The sequence below is a fragment of the Etheostoma cragini genome, chromosome 3 (assembly GCF_013103735.1).
Source record: "Etheostoma cragini isolate CJK2018 chromosome 3, CSU_Ecrag_1.0, whole genome shotgun sequence".
In the NCBI taxonomy this organism is placed as follows: Eukaryota; Metazoa; Chordata; class Actinopteri; order Perciformes; family Percidae; genus Etheostoma; species Etheostoma cragini.
The window spans coordinates 22,037,759-22,065,601 of NC_048409.1; the positions used below are offsets into that span (position 1 = coordinate 22,037,759).

A 27,843-nucleotide genomic window follows, 5' to 3' on the forward strand; every position below is an offset into this window, starting at 1 on the left:
CAAACATACACACACACAGGGGCGGGATTTGAATTCATGCATGACACATTCATGAATTATTCATGTTTATGCATGTGCATAAGTCACACACAGTGGGGAACGGACAAAGACAAATAGACAACACAAACACAGCAAGGACAAAGGACAAAGGGTTAGTGTCACACATGATTAAGTCGTCCCAAGTAGAGAGCGAAGATTAGATCTAAATGTTTGCTTCCTTTGCCAACTTTTTCAATAATAGCCTCGGTTTGAAGTCTGACTAAATCTGATCGATCAAGATGAAAGCAAATCAGTCAACTTTTCCTTGAGGAACTTGGCTTTTAACATTTGGTGAATACAGTGAGTTGCAGTATTGCAAAACTGTGGTGACAGTAACTAGTTATGGCACCACTTACAGAGAGATCTGAAAACCCAAGAGAGAAAGAGAAAAAAAAACACTTCTGACTAAACAGCTTATTGTTCAAAACAAACATTGGCCATTGGCTATAGGTTGTTAAAAACATTTGCCACTTATAATAACATTTAGAACTGAAATTGCATGTATGAAATGTCTGTTTCTACCAAGTGCTATCCAACAGGTTTGGATTATTTAATAGCACCTTGATTAATTCTGTCTAAACATCAGGTTAATAACAGCAAATAATCTAAAAAATGCAGCGACATAACTTCAGTAGTGAAACTAAAAAAAGAAAAGGCACACCAGCATTCCCGTGGATTCAGAAGTGGATCAAACAGGTGGTCAAAACCTTTGAAATGAGGGCTTATAGATACAGATCCCCGACATGTATGGGGTTTCACAATGTTTCCATCATGTGGTAACACATATTCAATGGAAGTAAGGGAGGTGCTCATCCATTGTTCAACAGATCATATTGTTTGTTGAAGCAATGTAGCAGCCAAACATGTGGCTTGTACTGCTGTGGTATGTTAGAGTTTGAAATGTATTAGTAGACAAGAAAACAGTAGGAATGCACCATTGTTTGACCTCTACATCATCAAAACATTTGCTTCAAACAGGAAATGTGCTTGGAAGCCCATTTAGGTGAACAGGAAAAGATGAACTGATAAACAGTTGTTTCTCTCCAGAAATGAAAGGCACACTGTGATATCATGAAGGCTACACAGTAATCTGGCTAAAGTTCTGTATGTACAGCTTCCTATACAAAGAAACATTCCAAATGTATCTCTGGTCAATGACAGCTGCCCATAAACTAGTAAAGGTTTGGGATTCAAAGACTGCGGTGGAGAGGAGGGAGGAAGTGAAACGTCCAGTAGAAAAAGAACTGGCCCCAAGAAGGAACGCCACATGCCCCGGGCCCCAGAGTTAAATGTAGAGCGAGTGAGGAAATGGGTGATTCTTCTGTTCCTCTCTCAATCCCCCTGTTCCTCTCTCTCTGTCTTTCTCTTGGTCTTACCACACAGTGGGATCTTTTCTCTCTTTGCGGGGAGCCTCCTCATTCCCTTCCTGCTCTCCCTGTCTCCTCTTCTTGCACCGCCTGCAGGACACAATGATGATGAGGAGGATGACCACAGCGGAAATACCACCCCCGATGGCCAACGCCAGAAGGAGAAGTTCGGAGATAGAGGCTGTGGGGGAGAAGGACATACAGGAATGCAGACTGAGTGTGCAAGTTTGATAAAACCTAAAATATCAACACTGCTCAAAGGCATTACGCATTTGTAACTGTGTGTCTGTTGTAAACTGTTATAATTAGAAAAGCCGCTTTTCATCTTTAGAGATGTCCATGGTGTGGGTGTAGGGGATGGAAAACCAGTCCAGCTGTCAGATCGCAGGTCCCCAGAGGATGGAGATGACTTTGGTGGACGTTTATCCTTTCATCACCTAACATTTTTGGCTTTTAGTGATATTGATTTCCCTGACATTTAAAAGATATATCCATGGTCCCCAGAAGAATCCTACCAACTTGCCACATTAAAATTCATATTCATGGTTTGAAAGATTTCAAAAACTATTGGATGGATTGAAACTTTTGAAAAGACAACACAAAAACATTTGTGGTACCCAGAGAATAAATCCTATTAATGTCTTGATTCCCTAACTTTTCCTGTAGTGCCTGCAGTGGGTCTAAGTTTCCGTTTATCCAGCAAAATATCTCATTATCTGCTGGATGAATTGGTATTAAATATCCATGGTTGCCATAGGTTATATCCTAATAACTGAGAACTGTGAGTTTGAATAAAATGACTCAAAGACTATTGTTTGAGTATAATAATTGCAATCAACTGGTACACAGATTCATGTCCCACACAGGATTATTTATTCAAAGCTTCCTGTATCTTCTTTAAGTGTCATTATCAGGTAAAAAAAAGAGATTCTCAAAATAAGCCTCAACAGCACTTTATATAACTGATAAACATAAGCATGTTGACATGATCATTTAGCTCAAAGCATCACTGTGCCTAAGTATATCCTCACAGAACTATTAGCTTACTGTAGACGCTTGTTGTTCACATGTTGCCAGTTTCAATAGTTATCCAAAAAATGTATACCATACGTAGCTCTGATCAATAGTTCCAATTGTCTGGGTCACCCAGGAAGCCAGAGTAAACTATAAAATATCTAAATAATACATCTCATAATCAGTAATATTGATTTGATTTGATTAATCACTATGTCTGGAATATATGCATTCTTTTCAAATAAAATGTGCCAATTCTAAAGTAACTTTCATAGCATACAACATACATTCTAAGATTAATGTCCTTCAATTGAATTCTATGTGTGATGTCACCCTATGGTTTATGGAGATCTGCTATCCATCATCAAGAATACGGGCGCAGCCATCCTGGTTGTAAATGTGTGAATATGAATATTTTACACGAGAGAGAGAAGTAAGGAAGGAGAGGCTTACACTCTACGTTACATACACACTTTCACTGGCAATCACATCATAGCCATGCCCTAAAACAACCCCTGCTTTTTCGCCGATTTTAAAATCAAGGAGACCATAATTAAAAGAATTAACATTATTCAGTGTCGCAGAAGACTTAAAACTAGCGATTGAGACCATAAACGCATTATGAAAATGTTTACTGAGGTAATAAATCAAGTGAGAATTGGGTCATTTTGTTATAGAAACCGGTTTTGTACAGAAACCGACCTGCTTTTACAACCGGACGTGTCACCACCTGCTGTAATTCAGATAGAATCCAGGTTTAAGGCACTTCAGCATTTGCAGAACTTCACCAAACCGGATGCCTTGTCCATTAATATTCAGTCTATGGTTTCAGCAAGTGTTGAAATTATGTGGATGGATTTTAGAGGCACATAAAAAAACACTTATATATTCATTATATAGCATACAAAGACGAACAAAGTGCTGACCTGTGGTGACGACACGGAGTCGAATCTTTCCAACCGTGCCGTGGACATCTGGCGGATTCTTGACCTGGCAGATGTAAGTGCCGTTGTAGGTGAACTTGACCTGTTGAAGTATGATGGAAGCGTCACGGCCCATGACATCACCGGCCCAAACGACACGTTTCCTGAAAGGGCCCTCTAAAGGAGGGTATGGTTTCTGCTGATAGTGGAACACCTAAAAGGGAAAATTGATGAATAGATTGGATTGGAGCAACAATGGATTTGATTGGAGTCTGGAGAAAGAAAGTATTTTATTCTCATAGAGAAAGAAAGACAAGACATAAACCCCAGTCTGCTGCATCTTTTTCTCCCTATGCTCAATATGCGCACATACACACACACACACACACACACACGCACGCACAGGCTGGCTCAGGCGCTCTGTAATGAGTCGCATGACTCATAGATTCCACTCTCTGTTGGCTATGGGGGTGGATGCTCCCTCACACAATGAGGGAGGTTTAAGGTTTGATGTCACTTGCTTGCAAATACACAGACACACACACTCACCGATTCTTCTTGGTCTAGATTGAGGGGTCTGAAGCTCCATGAGATGATAATGGCGTTGGGGTTGATGGGAGAGGAACTCTGGAATGTGCACTTCAGACGAACATCTGTCCCGTTGACCGCCTCCATATTCCCAGATGTGTAAATACGCATTCCGCTAACCTGCAGCACGCCTGCAACATTTAAATCATACGCCACGGCAGCAGAGATCACTTTAAAAAGTAGAATGCATGACATACAGAGCCAAATCAATATTTAGATCAATGGCTTTTTGAAACAAACACATACATACTATAGACAAAAATACAATGCAACAGCATAGTATGAATTCACCCTCATCAATAAATGTTTGCATAGTGAGTACATACAATGCACCCAGTTACCCTACCTCTGCCTATGCAAGGCTGCTGCAATCCCTCTGTTGTCACTCTAACGGTATCAGAATACATATGTTGCAGTTTATGCTGAAATCCCCCAGATTGGTCCATATGCTGAAAGTATGAGATTTGATCTGCGAGTGAGTCAGTAAGTTAACATCTGCTTTATTAAATCCTGAAAGTCCAAACTGATTTTAGATCAGTAGACCAAAACTGTGACATTTAATGAATAATAGGCACTTGAGCTACAGTACTGCAGCTGAGACAGGGCTGAAATTGAGAGTATGCTGTATATTGTATGGATATGGACTATATCAATCTTTACAGTACGTGGTAGACCTATTAGATGGAAAACGAATGGACTGGAAGAGCGAAGAGGGATATTGGCAACGATTTGGCTCTTCAACAGAATGATGGATGGTGCTCCCCAGATTGGAGTTAGCTCTGATACACACACACACATACCACCGGCACACACATACACTGTCTAAGACAAAGACATGTTTGATGATGAGTTCCTGTCTGGCAGCCGGTCACCATCACATCAGTAACCAGCCGATCACGTCTCCCTCTTCACGAGATTGCAGACTCTTGTTTATCAAGGTACATCCGACCTATTCTATAGTCTAAGTCTTTGTAAAGGTTTATGCACAGTCTGTCTAGTCTAAAATGACCTGATCTATTTATAAAAAGAGCTCTATAGACACAAGTAATATCAGGAGCCATGTCTAGCCTTATGAAAGCCAATGCCCACGCACACCGCAGACCGTCAGACTGTAGCCACTGTGCTCAGTGTAGCAAAGACTTGTCCTAACGTCATTAGCGCACTCCATGTGGGCACCCTGCAGAACGAGCCAAAGACTTGGCCATCATATATACTTCAATCTGACAGAGGAGCTGTCTGTGGCTCGATGGATCACCTTAGTGCACGCCTCATCCCGGGCCTCAGTTTTATATATGAAATCTTTTTTTTGTTTGTTGATGCAATCCCCTAGCATCATGTTTAAACTGTAATCTGATGTAAAATGCATGAGATGTAACCTCTAGCTGTCAATTATTAATGGAGTCTGCAGCCATTTCCCAATGCTTACTATGATTAAATTATATCATAAATATTTAGGATTTTAAATACAATTTTAAACCCTGAAAGTATGGATTACAATTTATTCTGCTATTTAAAATGCGAATATAGGTGACTTGAGGTGGGTTTTCCCTCTGTCGAATGGCAGTTAAAGGCTTCAGGCATAGAAATAAGAAAAATTCGAGGAAGGAAAATTGAACCATAACGTTACTTTGGGAAAATGTCAGCGGGGGCTTGGCTCCTTAGGCAGTATGTTCTGTTCCTTATCACTCTGGAGACAATTCTCTGTGGGTTGAGATGACAGAGTGGGATGACCAGACACCAGAGCTCTAACAGCCTAATGTATTTTAAATGAGCCGGATGACACCTGGGAGGAGTAAGCAATACAGACAGAGTACACTACAAGAAATGTCCATCATCTGGTCTTTTTTTAGACAGAAAATTGTATTTTTATTGAATGAAAATACACAATATTGCAGTGAGATTACATCTTTAAAATAGGCCTCAACTTGCATCGATAACCAACACTTTTTATATTACAGAATATTGCTTTGATGGAAAGACTTCAAAACATTCCCTCCCCTGCAACCGTTCTCTCACTTTCTCCTCTACCTAGCAAAGTATGGAAACACTGATGTTAGTATATTAAACTGCCTGTGTTTTGGATTCATTATGCAGATACCATCAGTGCTGGCTGTATCAGCACTGCCAGTAATAACTCCCTCCCCGGTTTGTGTGTGTGTGTGTGTGTGTGTGTGTGTGTGTGTGTGTGTGTGTGTGTGTGTGTGTGTGTGTGTGTGTGTGAGTGTGTGTGTGTGTCCAAGGAGTTCGAGCCACCAGGTAAAGGTCTTATACTCCATATTTCATGTGAAGGATGACAAAGAGAAAGAAGGGAAATGGACGAGGTGAGGAAGAGTTGAAGAAGAAAGTGTTTCAATTGCATGTTGCACAAAAATGACAACCACTCCTGATAACAAAAATGTGTCCTATTTCAAACTAAGAATACATGTTTTTTTTATTAAGAATAGCAGTGTTGGTCAGGAGATAGATTCCTAACTGTGGTCCAGACTGAAATAGCACACGACTGTTGGATGTATTCCCATAAAGTGATGTACAAACATTTATGGCTCCCAGAAAATCAAACGGTGATTCATCTAGCGCCACAAGTATATCACATTAAATAGCTGAAAAACTAATTCCCATTAGCCTCAGCTGTACTAGTGTCAAGTGTTAATTGGAAAATGCTAGCTCTGCTAACACACTACATTAAAAAAGGTAACATGGTAAATATTTTTTACAATATTATACATTATACAATGTTAACACTGTCATTGGGAGGCCAACCTCTAGCCCACCCAGTAGAGTATGTGCCACATGGCAAAACTAACTAACTACTATTTTTGATAAAATAGTTGAACTAGCTGAACAATATGTCTAAATGCCTGTTTCAGGAGAGAAAGCAAATCATCCACGCCATAACACCTCATTTCCAAATGTATTCTAATTTATTTACAGTATATTACAGCAATTTAAATAGGCGTTACTAGGTTTCTTTCAACAGTACAATTAAAACACTTTCAACTAAGCTGTCCTTTGATGCAAGTTGAGGTGATTAAGAATTAAGGTTAATTAGCCCTTTTTGGAGGCAGAATGAATATTAGCATAACGAAAGCACATTTAGGGCTATGTACAGTGCCTCAATTACAGTAGTAATTTGTCCCTGTGGCTAAAAGTACATGATCACTATTTAATTGGTCATTAGCAGGCACTAATAACGGAGGAGTATGCATGCCATTACAAGTTTTTACTCATTTAGAGAAAGAGAGACAAGAGATAAACAAGCAGAAATGAGAGAGTGAGTGAAGTGATGAAAGACCAAGAGCAGGGTGATTGAGTAGATGAAGGACTGAGTGCAGTATGATTACCAAAATGATGAAAAATGTATTTCTCCACACGATTGCATTCTGTAAGGAGGAGGTAAGATAATAGTGTTGTTTGCTTGTTTGTCTGTCCATTTTTCTAATTGGATATGTCTGTCTGTCTAGTCCAAGTCGCTTGTTTGTTTATGTCTTAACATCCTGCCGGACTATGCTGACCACACCCAGCATCCAAACACACAGAGAGAGAGAGCTTACACAACTTGTTAATGTGGAGCTATGTACCCTACCGAAAAGGGAAGGACCAGAGTGCATTCAAATATATGATTTCATCCTAATTATGTTTAAAATATGTGAACAGAGTACTCACTGTTGGCAAAAGTCCACACAAACAATTTCTATTTGATGTACTGCCATTGTTGGCATTAGTCCATAATATCTATCAATCTGTCCAATATATCACAAAAAAGTGAACTTGCTGAACCTTCAATGCACTTGTTTTTACCTGTCAACACTACTTGGTACAATATGCAATGGTCCACTGGCCCCATCTGAAGCAAAAGAAGGATAATACTACTGTAAAATAATGAAACCAAGCCCATTCACATGTAATTAGGTATTGGCTTGGCAGTCATCCCAAAATTGCATAAAAGACTAAAAGACAAAAAAAATAGCAATAGTGTTTGACCTGTCCATGTAATATTTCACAAAATGTCAGGCAAGGCAGGTTTAAAACTGCATAACCTATATCATGCTTTATAGTGTCTTTAGTCTCACGTTGCTAGATGTAGTGTATATGCTTCTTTTTTCAATGTTTCAACTGTCTTGTTTTAAAACCAGAATCTTTTAGAAACGTCTTAATTTTACACTTGTTGGTTAGATACATGATATTGTGCTAAAAGACCCCAGGAGAAGTCGCAGGTAAAACATCGTCATCCCCTCCAGTTTATCATCCATGAAGAATGGTGATACAGCGATGTTTAACCAGCAATGTTCTTGCTTTACAATGTACAGCTAGTTAGTATCATAGAGAGGATAACAGAAAAGGCATTGCAGAAACAAAACAGAGATTGGCAGTTAGATTGATATTTTATTTTTCCGATTCAAACAGTATGTTTTCACTGCACTAACATTACAAGAGAAAAGGCTTCAAGATGAGGAATGTGTGTATCTCAGGTAATGACTTTTTTTGGTGTTGTTGGAGTATAAACTTCCCCATATCCACAAAAGAGCAGAGCTGCTTGGTCTGACAGCATCCAGGACCAGCTTTCACACACTGACAGTGGCTGTGCTATAACAGGGCACAACCTGTAGAACCACAAATTAGTTAATGAAAAAAGCGACACTCAGTTCCATATGTATGTGGTAAGCTATTAGCCGAACATGCTAACGCTAGCAGCTCATGTTGGATCAAATAAACACACTTTACTACACTTTACGTCACTTTTGCTTCTGTGATTTTGGTTTTAGAAAGGGAAAAAAAAGAAGAACCCCTTCAATCCCCGGATATGTTCTGCATTAAAAAAATATAATTTCTTCCTCAGACAATGACCTACCTTTAAACCACACTTTAAAATCAAACAGAAACAAGAAACAGAACTGTCTCATCGGATTCATTAACTTTGCCAATGGTGGTTTCTCTAAAACCTCTGCATTATCAGGCCAGTCTGGATGTGTTTCACACTGCAGAGAGGCATGCTTGGTACACTGAACTCTCCTCCTAACTGTTAATATGTTCTTTAAATATCGTAAAAACAATCCATAGAATGAACAAACTATGATTGCTTTATTGAAAAATCAAAATCTTTGTCAATGTTTTCCTGTTGACTTGTTTTGACAGATTTGTGATGCAGTTGCTGATAAATATAAACAGCAAATGGACGGCATAGGGAACCAAGCTGTTTTTGGTCAAAAGTATTAATATCAATGACCGGACAGTTCATCCGTTGGGATACCAATCACTGTTTAAGTCCTTTCGTGTAGACCTTGGACTTTAAGAGAATGGAGAAAACACTGCAGGAGAAATCAAGCAGTTGGCAAGACTCTGAATCAGGAAATTGGTTTCATTACATTATTTCCGAGAACGGTGTGTGTTTGTGCCTTTCCTCTCTTCATTATGGCTCAGAAACAAAGGGACCACCAAAGGAAACCCGATTCTCTGTTGCACCGGTTATGGAGGAAATACTTAGGAAAGGACCAAACACAAAGAGCTCAGTGGGTTACAAAGAGCCTCTTCTCTTTTTTGTGAGAGGTTTCACAAGCCCCGTTTGGTTTTCTTTTTTTATTAACAAGGACTGTCTTTCATTCGGGGCTGGACTGAGGGCTGGGAATAGCAGGTTCAGGTAACAGTGTCTTCACAGATGAGGAGGAAACTGAATTGAGGAGTGTAAGTGTTGAGTGGTGTAAATAAATAAAGTAAATAAAAATGATGTTGATTCCTGCTTTTGTTCTGGGGTTGTTTTCACAGTTTGGGCACCTTACTCCTAGTTTAAGGAAATATTTATGCTACAGCATAACAATAAATGTGTACAATAGTTTGCTTGCGTAAAAAGGAAGGAAGGTCTTAATGAGGTTCATAATGAAATGGTTTCCCCTTGAAAAAAATTGACAGTACTGCAAAGAGCCATTAAGATGAAGACCAACTGCAAACCAGGGTTTCCATCTTCCAACACCACTGGCTTTTGAAGCAATGGATTTATGCACACGTTTTTGCAAGCTATCACATATAGAAGTAATATTCAGATATCCACATTGTGGTTATGTAATATGTGATGAAACTTAATAAGTGGGGATACCAGAGCATAAGTACAAAGGGTTGCTCTCTTCTCTTTACACTTCAAGTCTTTATCTGTAAAATTGCTGCTTTCAGGTTTCATAAGTTTTAAGCGTTGTGACGATGTCGGGAATGAGGACCGGTTGTTTCTGTTAAAGGAGTTTGAATTTCTGCAGGTGGCGCTGTTTTATTTCATCCATGGCAACTATCTTTGCTCATGCCTACTGCTCCAAATAAAGCTGAAGTGTGAAATGTTTAATTCACTACCAGAGAGATGTAACAGACACCAGGTGTTTGGAACAGCAAATCTAAAAGATTTCATTAACTTGATTTATGGGGAATCACTCTTTTAATAAAGGCAAAAAAACACACATTTCATGTATGACAATGTCACAAATTGCTATGTGGATATTGCATTTATTATTATTAATCTGCTTTTAACTTTATATACAAATTAACAGTAACAAACTTTTTACTTTTGTTGAAAACTACAAAAATGTGTTTGAATACTCTCTAAAGGTCAGTCCAAACACAGACCAAGCATCAATCTCTTTTTCAAACTTTTTCTTCCTCTGATTCTTTTTCCCCCCTCTTGCTTCCGCCAGGCCAATTGTAATTTATCAGGCGACCAGAGAACATGTGTAGTGGGTGAGTGAGGATAAGAGTTTAATCCATCAAACCTCTTCCACTCCCACCTCATAGCTGACTCAACAACTTCTCCCTGGGATTACAAACTACTGATCAGGGTCAAATGCTTACGATTCAACACACCCGCAGGCTTCTGTTGTAGGGACGGTCCAACCCTCAAACCGCAACCACATATTTGCTACAAAGCTACTCTAGCCATATGTTTAGTGTCCTGCAATGGTATGAGTCAAACTGAATCCAATCCAACTGTGACTTCCACCACTGTCCCTGAGCAGGTGAATCGTTAGCAAATGACATACACAGACCAGAAACACTGTGTAGGGGGTACAGGCCTCTGCTCTTTGCTTTCCACCTTAAAAGGGGCACCAATTTCATGAACAAAGATCAGCCTGTCAAACAATTGTGTAAAATGAAATTGTGTAATTTCATCTGTGACTCTGAAGGAAGCTTTTTTAAAGCAAGACCACAACACATTATATTAGGGTTTTTTGCTGATACAGCGGCAGGCCTTTATTGACTCAATGACCAGTAGCTTTTAGTGGCTAATGTAGGCTTTTACAAACTTTAGATTTTGTCACTCGTCTCTAAATTCCAAATTAGTCAGCACCAAGTCTGAAAGAGAGAAACTGATTTTAAAGTGCTCGTATTATGCTGTATGCTTCTTCCTTTTCTTTTATTGTATAGTATAGTATATATATATCTATATATATAGATATATATAAATATATATGCATGTTATAGGTGTACAACGTAAAAAAGCCCAAAGTCCACCCCAAAGGGACATACCATCTCCAACAGAAAACACTGCTCACAAACTGCTCCAAACAACTCTATTGTAGTCCAGCCTTTACTTTGTATCACGTTTTAAGGCTCGCCTAGCTGCTGGTGTGGCACGCACTCATACTGTGCTTCGGACTAGCTAGCAGTGCTTACCTCGTTACTGCGCATGAGCGACTCCCGACAAAGATAGAACAAGTGTGATGCGTCACTCTGTAGCTAAAACAGAGAGCTCAACACACAGGGTGAAAAGAGGAGCTGCAGGAGTGTGAAGTACAAAAAAAACGTGTTTTTTTAAAACTAAGCCATAAATTAATACAGTACAGTCAGTTTCAGATAAATAGGATAAGTAGCTGCCTCAACAACTCTTTCAGTATACAGTAGAGTCAATTCATATAAGTCAGCATTTTAAATAGCAATGGGTGGATATACCTGAGTACATATGAATGGCAGCTTACTTAACAAGGATGAAGGAAATTAATTATATAATCATAACTCTGCACATAACCACACATGATTTTACTGATGGCATATCATTACAAAATTTGCTTCCTGCAGGTAAGATGTCTCAGAAAGAACTGCTGGTATTCTGTTGATTTATTCTGTATTCCATAAACCTGGAGGAGGTGTTGCTTAAGCTGGAAGATCTACGTGTTTACCCTAACTCTAAACATTCTTGAGAAAGAAGCAACAGAGTGTGTAAGGATGTGACTACACAAATAGAAACCCATGTTCACAAATATGCAGTTATGCATTTGCACAGATTCAGATAAGCATTGAACATTTGAGTTTGCACATGGACTTAAACCTCAGATGAACCTGCAAACATTTTGAATTTAGTGAGAAATATAAGTATTTGAAATCCCTGTTAACTCTCGGAGCACCGTCTTCTGTTGTAAACCAACGTTACACAGGTAATGCCTTGACATCACACTCAGAAACTTCTCAGATGTGGCCTAAGCCTACTGTCTCAAGGATTGGTGTGTGAGGTCTCCTTCCCTCACCTCAAAAAACATTGCCAAACTCCGCGCCTCCCTCTCCCAACCAGATCCTGAGAAGTTGATCCATGCCTTTGTATCCTCCAGGTTGGACTACTATAATGCCCTCCTCATCGGGATCCCTGGCAGGAGCCTGCAAAAGCTCCAGCATATTCAAAATTGCGCTGCCCGGGTCCTGACGAGGAGGCGCAAATATGATCACATCACCCCGGTCTTGAAATCCCTCCACTGGCTGCCCATTAAACAAAGAATTCAATACAAAATCTGTCTACTTACCCACCAATGCATTCATGAAACTGCCCCTACCTACCTCAGTGAACTCCTCTCCCCATATACCACCTCACAAAACCTCCGCTCCTCCATCTCCACCTATCGCCTGCTCCAACCAAGGACCAAACTGTCTACGATGGGAGACAGGGCTTTCCAGGTAGTCGCCCCACGGCTCTGGAACGCCCTACCAGAGTCCCTAAGGGCCCCACAAACTGTGGAGACTTTTAAGAAGGGCCTAAAGACACTACTATTTCAAAAGGCCTTTTAAACAGTCATTGCTTTTATTTTAGTTTTATGGTGTTTTATTATTGCTTGTCACTTGTATTGTATTCTGGAAACTGTTTTTAACTCCCTATTAATAGGAGCACTTTGAGATTTCTTTTTGAAATGTAAAGGGCATTCAAAATAAAATGTATTATTATTATTATTATTATTATTACTGTTTGCATACAACCACGTCATTGATAAGTATTATCTTACTTACCCATGTACCTGTGTTCCTCTTGGTATATGTGTATTGCTGTCTGTGTTGTATTTCAAAATGTATTTTATGTAATTTAAACTGTGTGCATTACTAATGTATTTTATTTTCTAGCCCTACTTCCCTTTCCTTAAGTGGCTTTGCCACTTGTCAGGCCACAGTTGTATATACAGTAAAAAGTTGTTCTTAATAACCTGCCTGAAAAAACAAAGGCGAAAAAAAACTACACATTCCTAGGCAATCCTGTCAACCCAACATTAAGGCCAGGCGTCCTCCTAGGTGTGTCAACACAGTGTAGTGCGTCAAAGCCGCAGCCATGCTTTTTTACAGGGTCTTATTGTTGTGGCAAGATTAGAGATGTAGTGGCAGAGAGATCCTAGAAAAACAGATCCAAGAGGCGGATTGTCTACTGTAAACCTGATAGAGTTTAACTAAAGCACAAACAAGCAGTGTACATGTGTGTCCAAGGGTGTTTCCTAAACCTGTAAATCAGGACAGGTTGTCACATGTCAACATGTGAGCATGTCAGACTTGGGCTTGAGGAAGAAAATGTTTGAGGAAGACAACGGGAATTAAAGAAAAGCCCAAAAATAACAAAAGATGAATCAGGGGATGAAAAAATGTTTAAGAAACAATTTTTAGCCTCCTGTCTGGTTTGGTGGCGAAATGGGAGTAATCTGGTCTAAATTGTTTAAACTAATCTAGTATTTATTTTCAGTGTGTTTCCTTTTCTAATTAACCAGTGTGTGTCTAGCTATCTATCTTTATATCTATCTACATATCTACGACTCCTGTATCAAAAATCCGGTTTTAAGAGCCTTAATGACTATTGTATTTTATTTGTTATTATTATTAATTATTATTTATATATTATATTATTTATTATTATTGTTTGATATTATAATTTTTAGGTGAAATAGTACGTACACAAAGCACAAATCAGTGTTTGCCTGGGGGCCCACAACAGTTATAACAGCCATGGTTTTAATCATTTTTAAAGCAAACTAAATTTTTTAAAGTGACATATAACAAAAAAAAGACTTCCTGAAAATAACATGTTGCAGTAGCCCACATGTTTTTGGTGTGGCCAGCTGTTCTGCGTTTATTCTGACTATTGTGGTGGTGAACTGTGCTGTGCCTCCAATTCCTTGAGACTCATGAGACATATGAGCTGTTCACTGATTCTGTTTGACATTGCATCTTGCGCACCTCACAAATATAAAAAGTCAAAATCTGATAATGGTCACCATCTGTTCTAGAAAGAAATTCCATTCTGGTGTTGTAAAAAGCAAAAACATTGCTCCCAAAAGTGTATTGTGTTTTTTTATGTAAACTCCCTCCCAGACACACTTCACAAAATACCCAAAAGAGTAGTGTCTTCAAAATGGTTAAAGGATTTAAATCAACGCTTTTTGTGATTACTTTTTGATCAGCAGGAGGAGAGAGATTATTCTGTTTGTTTTACTGTATATCCCAGAAAGAATGTAAATTAACACTAACTGTTTTTTATATCAGAAAAATGCATGTCAAAACAGTGGAGAGCTGATGGGTATATATGATGTGCTGCTTTAGTGTACTTGAAGGGAGGAAAGCTTGAAATAGAGATGAGCCTGCTGGCTTGTCTCATCTTGCCATTCCATTTTGCCAACACAATAAAGCCAAAAGAAATAGATGTGATTGCAGCATAACAGATATCAGATGCTGCTTAGCTGTAATCAGGTCCAACATGTTTTCCCCAAATGCGGTTATTTGATTGTCTATCCCTCTACATCCACACAGTATATTCAGTCATCCTCCTGCTCTGCCTGTGTCAGCCTGTGTTTTAACTTATGACTGATCAGCCGGCACATGCTCCTTGTAAACATAAGCTTGCTACTATAGGGAATCCCTCATGGTTCTTTGGCAGCGGATGGGCATGTTCAATCAATATAATCCACTTAACTGGGATGGACAAAGATTACTTCAAGGTTAAACAACCTGGCGTCTGTTGAATGAATTGCCACTGATATGCCAATTCATGATTTTAAAACATGTTCCATTAGCCGTGCCATTACAGCAATTAGATGTATACCAATCGGATATCTATTAGTGTTTATTCCCATGGCTGTGTTTATCTGACAAATTCCACAGGCATATCCTGGACCCCGTTAAGGGAAAGCAGGCGGATTTATCTGCGTTCAGCAGGGCACTTCACAGTCTCTGTAATGGTAAACACGGATGTACATTAATAGGCAGGAAAGGAGTGAAGGTTGCATAAAAGCAAAACACAATGCGGACAGGAATTGACCCCGGTAAAAGCTTACTGCAAAGTCACTAGAAGTGGTCACCCGCGTAAAACTGTGTTACTGTTTTTCAGGAGTTCATCAGCAAACCGCACGGTGCCACTGAGCCAATTCTCCTCTTCACATTGACGCACGACGCTGGCGCCGAGATGGACGTTAGGGGTCCCTGCGGAGCGTTAAATGGAAAATCAGGATGTTTTTTATTTCTTTGAAACTCGATTGTCGGGAGCGTCTCTAAAACGACCATCCTGCTGTGTGTAAGGTCACTCTATGATGTGGAAAAAGTATTGGCAATGGCCAGTACTTTTGGAAAATCTAGATCTAAAATAGAGTATAGGGTAGTTTTATGATGCAATCTCGTTGTTTTTAATTGTTGGAGACTGTATAAAGGTAAGGCTCGCAGGAGGATTTAGCAATCGAAACAATGTGTTATTGATTGAAGATAATTGACGATTGCTAAGGTAAAAAAAAAAATGATATAGGCAACTTCCCAGCAAACAATTTTTGGTTCCAAGAACGTTCTGGGAACGTTCGTTTTTGGCTGCGGTAACGTTCCCTGAAGGTTTTGGTTGTATTTCGGTTGTCTGTTGGTTAATTGGAAGGTTTTCCTAACGTTCTGGGAACGTTCGATTTTGATACATCACACTACACTGTAACATGCCAAATGCATACAAAGAGTTGAACAACACCCCACAATAACTAAAGATAACCTTTTCCCTCAGTTTATCAACTCACATTAAACTGGACTCTCACCTGAAGCTGCGAGTCCAGACAGGACGGTGAGGAAATAGGCCCCTTTTACGCACATTGGATGAATTGCAGGCTGTCCGATGATCAAGAGATCAGGAGTCAACAAACCCACTGAGACTCACAATGACTTGAACCCCGGCCGATACGTCTGTAAATCCTCTTTTGAGAGGGATAAAAAAAACATAAAGTTACGTTGAGTCCTCTCCACCACCTTGTCTCGCCAAAGACGAGTCCCAACTCGCCAATGCCCTACATTTGGATTCAGCACCCTCCCACCACAATTTCGGGCGGAGTAACAAAGTCATCCACTCTCCTGACCGCCTTCTTATCTTTCTCTCACACATTAAACCCAAAACCCCAAATCCTTGAGGCTCACAGAACCTGTTCTGTTGCTGGGTAAATCACGTTCATATGTGTAGTTCCATAAGCTATTGCGCAAACACAGTCGGGTTGTGTAGAGGGTGTGTAAATGGATGCATAATGTAATTATTATTTAATGTTTTGTAATCGATGTTTCAGGACACAAATTAGGCTACAACATAACCGGGGTTGGTTGTCACACACTTACTACAGCTAACCTAGAGGGCACTGTGACAATTAATTGGGTTTTAAACGGTCCACCATCTTTTTGCTTTTTGCAAAAGACATTTTGTAAATGTTATGTGTAGTAGGTAGGTGTTGTAGGTTGTTAGTCATTTAAAACTTAAAAATGTATAAATAAATGAAAGTTTATAGCTTTAATTTGACTTAGCATTAAGCTAGCAAGCTAAAGCAATGTGTATCTCAACATGTTTGTCAAGAGGTTGGTTGGGGATGCTTGTCTCACTGCTCTAGGGGTTGGTGATCACAGCCGATGTGGAGATTAGGGGCTAATCTAGGATCAGACCTTTAGAGGGGCTCAGCCCTTAATGTGATTGTGTCCCGGATTGCAGAAGTGTTAACCCACACCAATGTCAGTTTATTTTATTTTTTTTAACTATCAACACTATTATGGAACAAAACCTGACACTTCATATGTCACAGTAAACAACCAATTTGACACAATGTTCTAACATTCAGCCATTTTAGTTGCTTACGGTTCAATTTTGGTTCTAATCTTCACCATGCAATTACCAACATTAAACTTCTCAACCACACTCCCGCTTTCCCTCTGAGAGATTAGATAGAGTCTCAGCCAAAGGCGGGAATGTGCCACAACCTCATCAGATTGCCCAACATTGTGTTTCTGTTTAACCTTTTTTTGACGGTGTTAAAGGTACTTAAGTTGTGTTCCAGGCAACTTGTTACTCGTGTTTTCACAACATTCTACCCGTGAAAGTGCCCTAGAACGGCATTCAAACCTGTAACTTACTACATGAACTCGTACCAGATCATTCTCACAGTTACGGTTTTGACATCACACGCACACAAACACACACACACTCACTAACAACAACAAACAACAATTTTGCCACCAAAACTAAATAGGCTATATTAATATAGCCTATTTAGTTTATTTCTCCTCATTATACATCAAATATTACAAATAAATAATTGCCTGGTTCAAATGCACGAGGCATAGATACTATTCTTGATGTGGTATCCTTTTTGAACAATAGGGACGACCATAGGGACAACCAACCCTGATTGTTAATTACTTCTTGTTACAATACGTTGTAAAAAAAAAAGGGGGACAATTTTCAAGGCAAGATTATAAGCTTTCATTCAATGTAGGAATGACTATTGAAGATGTTTAAATAATGAGCAATTTAAACAAGAGTAAAAAGGTTTTATTTTTAGGTCTCCTTAATAGAACATTTAAGGCACTTGATGATTCATATTGTGGGATATGGTATGGTTTGGACATGTTAAGTGTAATCTATGTTGAGACCTCCTGGATCAAATTTTATTCATAATTATTTTGATCTTAATCATCAATTTTACTTTCAAAAAGAGAGTTAATTAAATAAAACGAGTTAGTCAGAAAAACAACATGGTTAAAGAGAAATTCCTTTTACCAATTCACTTTTTTTAATAACAACCCAGTGAACTACCAGTCTGAACCACTTGGAGGCAGAGCTGCACTCTGATGTACACTACCTCTGTAGTTCTAGGCTGAAGCTTGTCAATAAAAGATCAGACAGGCTGGTATTTAGTTCTCAACCTTTATGGCTGACATGTTTCATTAAAGTTGGGAGTTGAATGTAACTGAGTAAAAATGTGGATCTGCGAAATGACAAGTGCATTTAATGTTTTGTTGACCTCACAAAGTATATAATCAGCATAGAATCTCAATAGTCAACTTAGACAACATTGTAAAGACATTTTTTTAACTTTAATTGTGACCTAAAACTCTAAAAATCAGATCGACCACGTTCATGGGCATCTCGTTTTTTACCTTTTTACATATTACTGCTACATGTCAGTTGTAAAACTTGCAGACATATAAGTTAATGAGCTGTGTGATGAAATGATGAACTAAAAAGTCAGCAGTAAAATAATCAATCAAAAAATTACCAAAATCAGTTGTTCTACTGTAAAAAGCTTAGTAGCCTTGACATCAGAGTGAATTAAGTATTAGTTATTGTAACATAAAGTTATTGATTCTTATCACCTACTGAATCAAATCCTAAAGTCAAGTCCTTCTTGTTTGCACAGATACAAAACATTGTACTATTATGTATTTTGAATTTGTAGTAAAAGAAATGCAGTCAGTCAGGACTCACATAAAGAAGTATGTATTCACCATACTCACTCAGTTTGAGGTTTAACCGTGAAAAATGCTTCCTGTGGGGGGAGGGGGTTGTGTGTGTGTGTGTGTGTGTGTATGTGTGTGTGTGTGTGTGTGTGTGTGTGCGTGCGTGTGCGTGCGTGTGCGCGCTAGAGAGTGAGTGAGTCAGAGGGAGAACCACCACGTCTACTTCTTTTAATCTGTCTTGTTGATGAACGGGCAGTGTAGGGTTTTTTAATATCCTGTAGTGAATACATTCACTAACCTGATCTATAGAGTTAAAAGCTTAAGAAACAAGGTGTAATAATTAGAGTTTGTCTAAGAAAATGAACAGCATGGGTGTTCGGGCCACGCTCGCCGTCCTCCTCCTGTTCATAGCTACTGTGAAGGCTGCTGAAGGTAAATATTAGTAGTTCATTTCATTCTATTTGATTTTACACAATATGTTTTAAGTCATTGAAAGTCCCTTTCATTACATTGGTTTGAAATTATACTAACACACATTCTGACAAAAGATATGACATTTACGATCAACTTTTCCAATTTACTTTCTTTCATTTCTGTACCTTAATTTCTCTAGCTGCTATGTTAAAAAGTAACTTTGTAAAATGTTTGTTTCACCCCACTGTACTGTGTTCTCCTTCCATTCTGATTTACTAGTATTCTACTTGTAGGTCTACTACTTATTTTTATTGTTGTTGCCTGAAAAGTATATCTTTATCGATACATTTTACTTTGATCACTAGTTGTTTTTTTGTTACTTATTGGAAATATTTCAATATCTGTGTATATGAGACATTAGCATTATGTACTGCACAGTAACAGAAGAAAAAAACCGATTTGAGTTTGAAGTGAATTGAGTTTCGGAAACCCACTCATTTCTCTCTGAAAAGTAATGAGGAAGAGGGGTCCTGATGAAGTTACAAACTTAAACCAGTACACGGGAGTTAACTCAATATCTGTTCTATTACAGGAGGAGTAGAATTCTGGCGAAAAAAATTCACAATGACCTGTCCTGAATCTGGGAATTGGTTCAGGAAAGGAAAAGAAGTAGAAGCCGAGAGGCTAGAAAAGAACCAGATATCGATACAAAGAAATTATGATGGTAACTCCAATGACTTATACTACTGTCAATTCGACATTGAAGGTGATGGAAGCGAGTCAAAGAAAGAAAAGAAATATTATTTCTACGTGAAGGGAAAGGGTGAGAAAAATAAATCATGATTCATCACAATCTTTTTACCTGTGTTAGTTTTCTTGACTGAGCTTTCACTCGTTTACTGCTGTTTTTTGTCCTCTAGTGTGTGGAAACTGCTTTGAGCTGGAATCCTTTGTGGTTGGGCTGGCCATTGTTGTGGACGTGTTGGGGACAGCATTTGTGATGATGGTCATTTACATGTGCACCAAGAAGAAATACTCCGCAGGACTTAGTCAAGCTTCCAAAGGTATGCACTCAAGCAGTTCACAAAGAACACAACGTTTAACTACTTTACATGTCTTAGTTGAGTAAAAGTTTCCCTATGTCCCTTGGACCGATGCACTTTGTATGCATATTTTTAGTTTTGATACATGTTGAATTTCCTGAGAGACCTATCAGCAATTGTGAAATAGAATTGTACATCTAGTATACTTACGCAGCTGATGCAGCGTTTGCAAGTTGAAGTAGACCTGTTCTGTGAAACTGCCTGGGTAGGGACTCGCTTTATTGGTAAGGCAACACACGTTTTACCTGCATGAACAATCAACCACAGATTGTTTGTTTTAAGTTAAGTCTGGTAGCACAAGTGATTGGAAATATCACACATCTTTCTGACATTATCTTTTAGCTCCTGCTCGTTCAGCAGGCCACGCTCCTCCAAACCCAAGTCCCTATGAGGTAGGTATTGTGCACTCCATTTTCAGATGCATTTTGCTTTGGCATTTGTTGCATTCAAAAGATTGTTTTCCATGTCTAGTTAAAATAAGCACACCAGTAATTGCTAATCATGTTTCAACCAGAAATTGGAAATTTCCAAACATATGTCAATATTTTTTCAAATAAAACCATCTAGCAAAAAATATTTGTCTTGTTAATACTTCTTTTCAAAACCATAATACAAAAACAGATAATGATCTGTTTTTCCACTTTCTCAAAAAAAAAACGGATGACGAGAGTTTTATAGAATTTTGATATTTGCAACTGATGCAAATTGTGTGACCCGGAAGTGATCTCTACTAGGTAACTATCAGACACAGCATGCCACATAATTTATTTAAAAAAAAAATAGTAAGAGAAAACAAGTCATTTTTTGCTTTTTGGTTTTATTTTGAAAATTGAGAACGAATGATACACGGATTCCAGTGTCCAGTGAGGCATGGGACATGTATTTTGTCCCAGATTATTATTGTTTTTTGACGTATAATAAATACATTTTTACAACTCTGCATTAAAAGTCTGCGTATGGTTGGAGGTCAGGGTTGAAGGTTGAGTTAAACAAACACGGAACTTTCACCTAGGACTCTGTTGTTCATGTCCTGTGTAAAACTTCAACATTGACTTATTTTGTGTAAGGTAGGCTAACGTACTTACTGTACTTTACGTCATATAGCCCACATAACGTACTTAACGTATGTACATAACTTAAGATACGTGACAAACGCAGGCTTCTCATTTTAACCCAAACTACGATATTTTCCTGAACGTAACAAAGTAGTTTTGTTTTTAAAAACAACGTGAACTATGTGTTTAAAACTGCAGCTGTTCAAAACATACGCTGGTACTCTACAAAGAGATATTGAAACAAAAATAATCTGGGAGCAAATACGTTTCTCTCAACACGTAATTGAGAATGCAGTTTTGTTATATAGGTACGTCATTTTTTAACCCATCATACAATTAAAAATCTACTCAGGAAGAAGCTGAAAAAATTTCACAAAATGTCAAACTGTTTCTTAAAGTAAAACAGTTTCCTTTTCTAAGTTAATATTCAATATTTTTGAATATTATTTCTATTTCTAAGTTTCTTTATTTCAAAGTTAATATTCAATATCATTTTAAAAACTGTACTCCTGATTAACCATCTTAGAACAAAAATTTCCCAAATTTTTTGAATTATATGACTCTATGATGGACCTAATGTTGTTTATGTTGTTTTTTTGGCAGCAACTGAATCATCGCACCCGCACCCAGGATCATTACGATTTGCTGAACAGGATGGGATAAAGACAAGTCATCTGTCTGCTCTGGGTCACTGGTTAAAAGGCTGCTCATGCAAAGGCGACATTCATAAAATACATACACGAACATCAGTCATGCTTACAGTAGTATGCATACACTGGCTTTTGCTCTATTACATTTAAAGGGTCGCTCGACCCAAATGGCAAAAAAAAAGATTTCTCACTTACGTCTGGTATTACATAGCCAGGCAATGTAGTTCAGGTTGAAGTTGTCCAGGTATGCTGCCACCACCTGGATACAACAGAGCTAAATTGCATTTAGTTTGGGATTCTTACAGTATTTAAAAATTACAAAAATTAAAAACACATTTAAAAACCACTTAATGACTACTTTCTTCCAAAGAAATAGTCCACATGAAAACTGTTGACAGTGTGTAGTGGATTATTCTGAGCAACAGGTATGTTGTTTCTGTGTGTTTCCATACATTAGTATGGTGGTGATAGCGCAGTGGCGCATGCCTTTAGCGTGGGAGAGCTGGCTTCATTTCTCACTGTGATACATCAACCAATGTGTCCCTGAGCAAGATACTTAACCCCTAGTTGCTCCAGAGGGGTACAACCTCTGACATATACAGTATACAGCAATTGTGAGTTGCTTTGGTTAAAAGCGTCAGCTAAATAACGTGTAATGAAATATTTCCCAACCTGAGGGTACAGCTGCTGCCACCAGCAGGTTCGTGGAAAGATACAGTGTAGCTCAGCTAATAAAAGAAAAGGAAATTATGATGTGATAATATTATACGTTGACACATTTGCGTTTATGAGAAAAATAAACACACAAATGGGAGTGATGCTGATCTTTAATGTATCAATAATACACAATAATCATTTGATTCAACTTTTCTACTGACCTCAGTGAGTTTTAAGTGTTTTGTAATGACGACTGCATGAAAACTTGTTAGCAAAAAGCCAAAAAAAGCTAAAAGTTAAATATAAATTATTAAAATCTCCACTTTATTTAAAAAAAATATGAATACAAACACGACTGACCCCTGTACAAAAGAAAAATGGCACCTAACCTAAGCACCGACAATGTCCACTGTGTTTTTTGAATTGAAATACTATTTGAATGATGCCATAGAGCCAACACATCTATTGCCATCAAAGGGAAGGGTGACGGCAGACAATTTTTTTGGGGGGGGGGTATTTTGGGCGTTTGATTTTATAGGACAGCTGAAGTCATGAAAGGGGAGAGAGAGGAGGAATGACATGCAGCAAAGGGCCGCAGGTCAGAATTGAAACCCCCTGGCCACGGCAATGGGGAGTAAACCTCTATATATGGGTGCACGCTCTACGAGGTGAGCTACACAGGCGTCCACAAGTATGTTTAATACTATCTTTCAATACTTTAAGCACCGCAAACAAATGTCCATTCTTGTCCATTGTACTGGCGTGGCCGCAGAAATCTCAGAGATCAAACCCAAACTACTGTAAATACATGGCCAGAAGCTTACGTTTAGAGGAACTGAGAAAACATTTTTTTTTTGTGTGTTTCTAACAGCCTTCTTCTCATGTATGTAAATAGACAGGACAAAAACAATGGAATTTAACCTAGGACCTCACTAATAAACATAATTGACTCAACACATTTTCAACAACCCAAAAATCATTATCAGCTTTGTAAAGATAGAATTTACGGCAGAATTGTTGCTCTATTGGATTTCATTAGATTGTACAGGTGTACCCAAATAAAGTGAGTGTATACAGTATGTTTTTTGTAGAGTGCTGACTCTGTAATACCCAGCGTTGGCCGAGAGTCTAATTTACAATAGTCTCATAGATAAAAAAATGAGATTTTGATGAGTCATTTTTTCGAATAGATTTTAAGATTTTATTGTTTGTTTTTAAAGCTTTAAATGGTCTTGCCCCAGAGTATTTGTCTGACATTTTAACTGTGCGGGAAAACAGCCAATCATTGCGGTCTTCAAATCAGTTGGTTTTAGAAGTCCCAAGGTCCAGGTATAAGCGGTGGGGTGATCAGGCTTTTGCAGTTGCAGCCCTGAGACTCTGGAACCAGTTACCCCCTGATATGCGTACTGTTACAGATGTCAATCTTTTTAGGTCCAAACTTAAAACATATCTGTTCAGTCTGGCTTTTAATACGTAGCAGTGGTGTGACAATTTTATTCTTTTGTTTCTTTGCAACCTTTTCTGATTTTACTGTTTTCTATGTTTACTCTTTCTGTTGTATGTTGTGATTTTACTCATTTTGTTAAGCACTTTGGATACCTGCTGGTTGTTGTAAAGTGCTATATAAATACATTTTGATTGATTGATTGATTTCAAATATATACCTGAATATATTTTCTTCACATATATGTTTATGTTTTGTTGTCAAACATCTCTGCTCAAACTCATTTTGCTCATCGCATCAACTTGCTTACTGTGATTTTTTTCTGCTTTTCCGATCTAATCTGTTGTGTTAATCTATTTGGTACTGCAATGGACACACGTGTGTGTCACTGATGAATAAACCACAGTCAGCAGTGTTCTGTTTTTTCTTTGTTCATGGCCGGAAACAATACTGAGATGGTTCTACAAATATAACTGTATACGATTCATGAACCGCAGCTAGCACACCCACATGCATGCAGTCACCCTCAATGTATTATCATCAGAGCCTCTCTTAGTGTGAGTAACATGACATGCTGTCTTTGGAATCATTTATCTCTGAAACCTGTCTCAATGCATAAACATACTTTATACAGATAGGGCACACAATGGAAATGTTGCGTCAAGTGTTGCCCTTCCGTCTGTACACATTTGTTTTTCCCAGCAGTGACTGAGCACAGCTGTACTGATGGAAATGAAGGTGGAAAACATGATGTAATATTTCTCCTTCTACTAATGATTAAAAATTCTAGAAAACTGCATGCAGTTCTAAGGTGTAGTGCTTAGTAGAATTACACCCACACTTACTGCTCAGTTATCTTCATCTAACATCAGCTGTATGTGTGAGAGAGAAACAAAGAAGTAGTGGAAAGGGGAGGGGAGGAGGAGGGGGGGATATATACAATGTAGTCCTCTATCTAACACAGACCTACATCTGCTCAACGAGTGTATGTGCTTGCATGAGCGAACATCTGTGCACGAATGTACGTGTGTGAGTGTGTAAAAGTGTGTGCACATTCACTGGGGCATTGGTTTTGTGCGTGTGTGTGTGTGTGCGTGTGTGTGCGTTGATTAGGGTTGCGTATCTGAGTGGAGCTGTCTAAGTATCTTTGTTTGATCTCTACCCTCTTCCTCGGGTAGAAAACAGCCATTTGTATCTTTGTCACAGGAACGCTAAGAAGAAAGTGAAAAAATCTGAGCAGTGATCAAAGAATTTAAACTATGGGATTATCTAACATGGGGGGGGGGCTTCCTCTTCCTTTCAGATAGTCTGTCCTGCTCTTTGTTGTTACCATATTAACCTTTCTGTCTCTTCCATCTTCTTCTCTGCTTTCCTTTTCACCCTTGTTGAGTAATACTTTCTATATCTTGTTGTCTCTTTAGATTTTCACCTATTCATTTCTTTGGCGCAGCAGACTGAAATGGACCGCTGAAACATTATCACCCTTAAAAGATGGTAATGAAATACAGAAGCAATAGCAATTGATGGAGGACATTTTCAGAACCTTTACTAAAACTACAAATACAACAATGCAAAAATACTTCACTATGTGTGAACGCCACAATATGAGTACAGTAGTGTAACTAAAATGTACTTCCTAATTTGGCAATACATGTACGTAGTTACTGCTGGTAAGAGAGAGGTTGGTTTGAAATTAAAAGTAACTTACTGCAGTTCTGATACAGCTGTAGGTTAATGAACACATTTTATCAATGAGATCATGTCACAATCAGCAACACTGGACTAATGCATGTCAGAATCCAGGGTGGAAATGGCAGACTCCAACACTGAAAATTAAAACTAGTTTGTAGCAAGTTAACTCTTAAATGTAAATACATTTAATGACTTTTCCTATAAAAAAGTAGTAATCATAACTTGCCTCCCAGTTATTGGTCTCCCAACCCCATACAATCAATAAGAATCCAACTACTGACATGGCCAAGACCAAAAAGCAATTGAGAAATTGCTAAGCAGCTTGGTGAAAAAGGTCCCATGTTGGAGCAATCATCAGAAAATGGAAGAAGCTAACCATGACTGTCAATCTCCCTCGGATAGGGGCTCCATGCAAGATCTCACCTCGTGGGGTCTCAATGATCCTAAGGGGAGAAATCAGCCCAGAACTACACGGGAGGAGCTGGTCAATGACTTGAAAAGACCTGGGACCACCGTTTCCAAGGTTACTGTTAAAAATACACTAAGACGTCATGGTTTGAAATCATGCATGGCACGGAAGGTTTCTTTGCTTAAACCAGCACATGTCAAGGCCCGTCTTAAGTTTGCCAATAAACATTCGGATGATCCTGTGGTCAGATGAGACCAAAATAGAACTTTTTGGTCATAATTCCACTAACCGTGTTTGGAGGAAGAAGAATGATGAGTACCATCCCTACTGTGAAGCATGGGGGTGGTAGCATCACGCTTTGGGGCTGTTTTTCTGCACATGGGGACAGGTCGACTGCACTGTATTAAGGAGAGGATGACTGAGGCCATGTATTGCGAGATTTTGGGGAACACCCTCCTCCCAGTTAGAGCATTGAAGATGGGTCGAGGCTAGGTCTTCCAACATGACAATGACCCGAAGCACACAGCCAGGATAACCAAGGAGTGGCTCTGTAAGAAGCATATCAAGGTTCTGGTGTGGCCTAGCCAGTCTCCAGACCTAAACCCAATGGAGGATCTTTGGAGAGAGCTTAAACTCTGTGTTTCTCAGCGATAGCCCAGAAACCTGACTGATCTAGAGAAGATCTGTGTGGAGGAGTGGGCCAAAATCCCTTCTGCAGTGTGTACAAACCAGTTGAAAAACTACAGGAAACCTTTGACCTCTGGAATTACAAACAAAAGCTACTGTACCAAATATTAACATTGATTTTCTCATTTTTTTAGATTATGTCTCCCACAGTGAACATGCACGTACGATGACAATTTCAGACCCCTCCATGATTTCTAAGTGGGAGAACTTGCAAAATAGCAGGGTGTTCAAATACTTATTTGCCTCACTGTATACGAAATTATCAGATAAATACTGATGCATTAAACTGTAAGCAACATTTCACTGTGAGCTACTTTTAACAAATTATTGTAATATACAGCTTGGTAGTTTAGTACAATTTTTTAAAATGTTTTTACAGTTTTTTCTTTTCTTATTTATTTTGGAACTGTTGGTTATTAGAACACTTTAAGCCTTAAACAATTATTTAAAAGCAACAATCTGAGTGGATTAAGAGGGGAAATGTCTCTTTTTTTGCAGACAAAGCGTTTTTACAAGGGGTCACAAACCAGACAAGGTGGGAGCCATTGGTTTTATTGTAAACGTGTTATATTAAGTAAAATCTTAATCTGAAAACTAAGTAAACTACTAATCATCATTGTCAAAACAATATATATATATATATATATATATATATATATATATATATATATATATATATATATACATATATATATATATATATATATATATATATACACATGTAACATTAACAAGCATAATAGATCAGAAATAGCAGGTAAGTAGCATAAAACTTAATCTAAGTGTAGCTCTTGAGTAAAGTTTACATTGAATGTACTCCAACACTGGTTATAGCTACCAGCATGACAGGAC

At 38.5% G+C, this 27,843-nt stretch overlaps 2 protein-coding genes across 2 annotated transcripts; one reads left to right on the forward strand and one right to left on the reverse strand.

Moving 5' to 3' along the window:
• Positions 1-298: 298 nt before the first annotated feature.
• On the reverse strand, positions 299-16,478 carry LOC117941910 (myelin protein zero-like protein 2). The gene is made up of 4 exons (XM_034867134.1): positions 16,207-16,478; positions 3,893-4,062; positions 3,347-3,557; positions 299-1,587 (listed from the first exon to the last, which is right to left on the reverse strand). The coding sequence occupies exons 1-4, from the start codon at positions 16,259-16,261 to the stop codon at positions 1,412-1,414; spliced, it is 612 nt and encodes a 203-aa protein (XP_034723025.1). The 5' UTR covers positions 16,262-16,478; the 3' UTR covers positions 299-1,411.
• A 2,557-nt stretch (positions 16,479-19,035) lies between these two features.
• LOC117942601 (T-cell surface glycoprotein CD3 epsilon chain-like) lies at positions 19,036-22,420 on the forward strand. Its single transcript, XM_034868161.1, has 5 exons — positions 19,036-19,312; positions 19,887-20,117; positions 20,215-20,358; positions 20,740-20,789; positions 22,056-22,420. The coding sequence occupies exons 1-5, from the start codon at positions 19,240-19,242 to the stop codon at positions 22,113-22,115; spliced, it is 558 nt and encodes a 185-aa protein (XP_034724052.1). The 5' UTR covers positions 19,036-19,239; the 3' UTR covers positions 22,116-22,420.
• Positions 22,421-27,843: the final 5,423 nt, after the last annotated feature.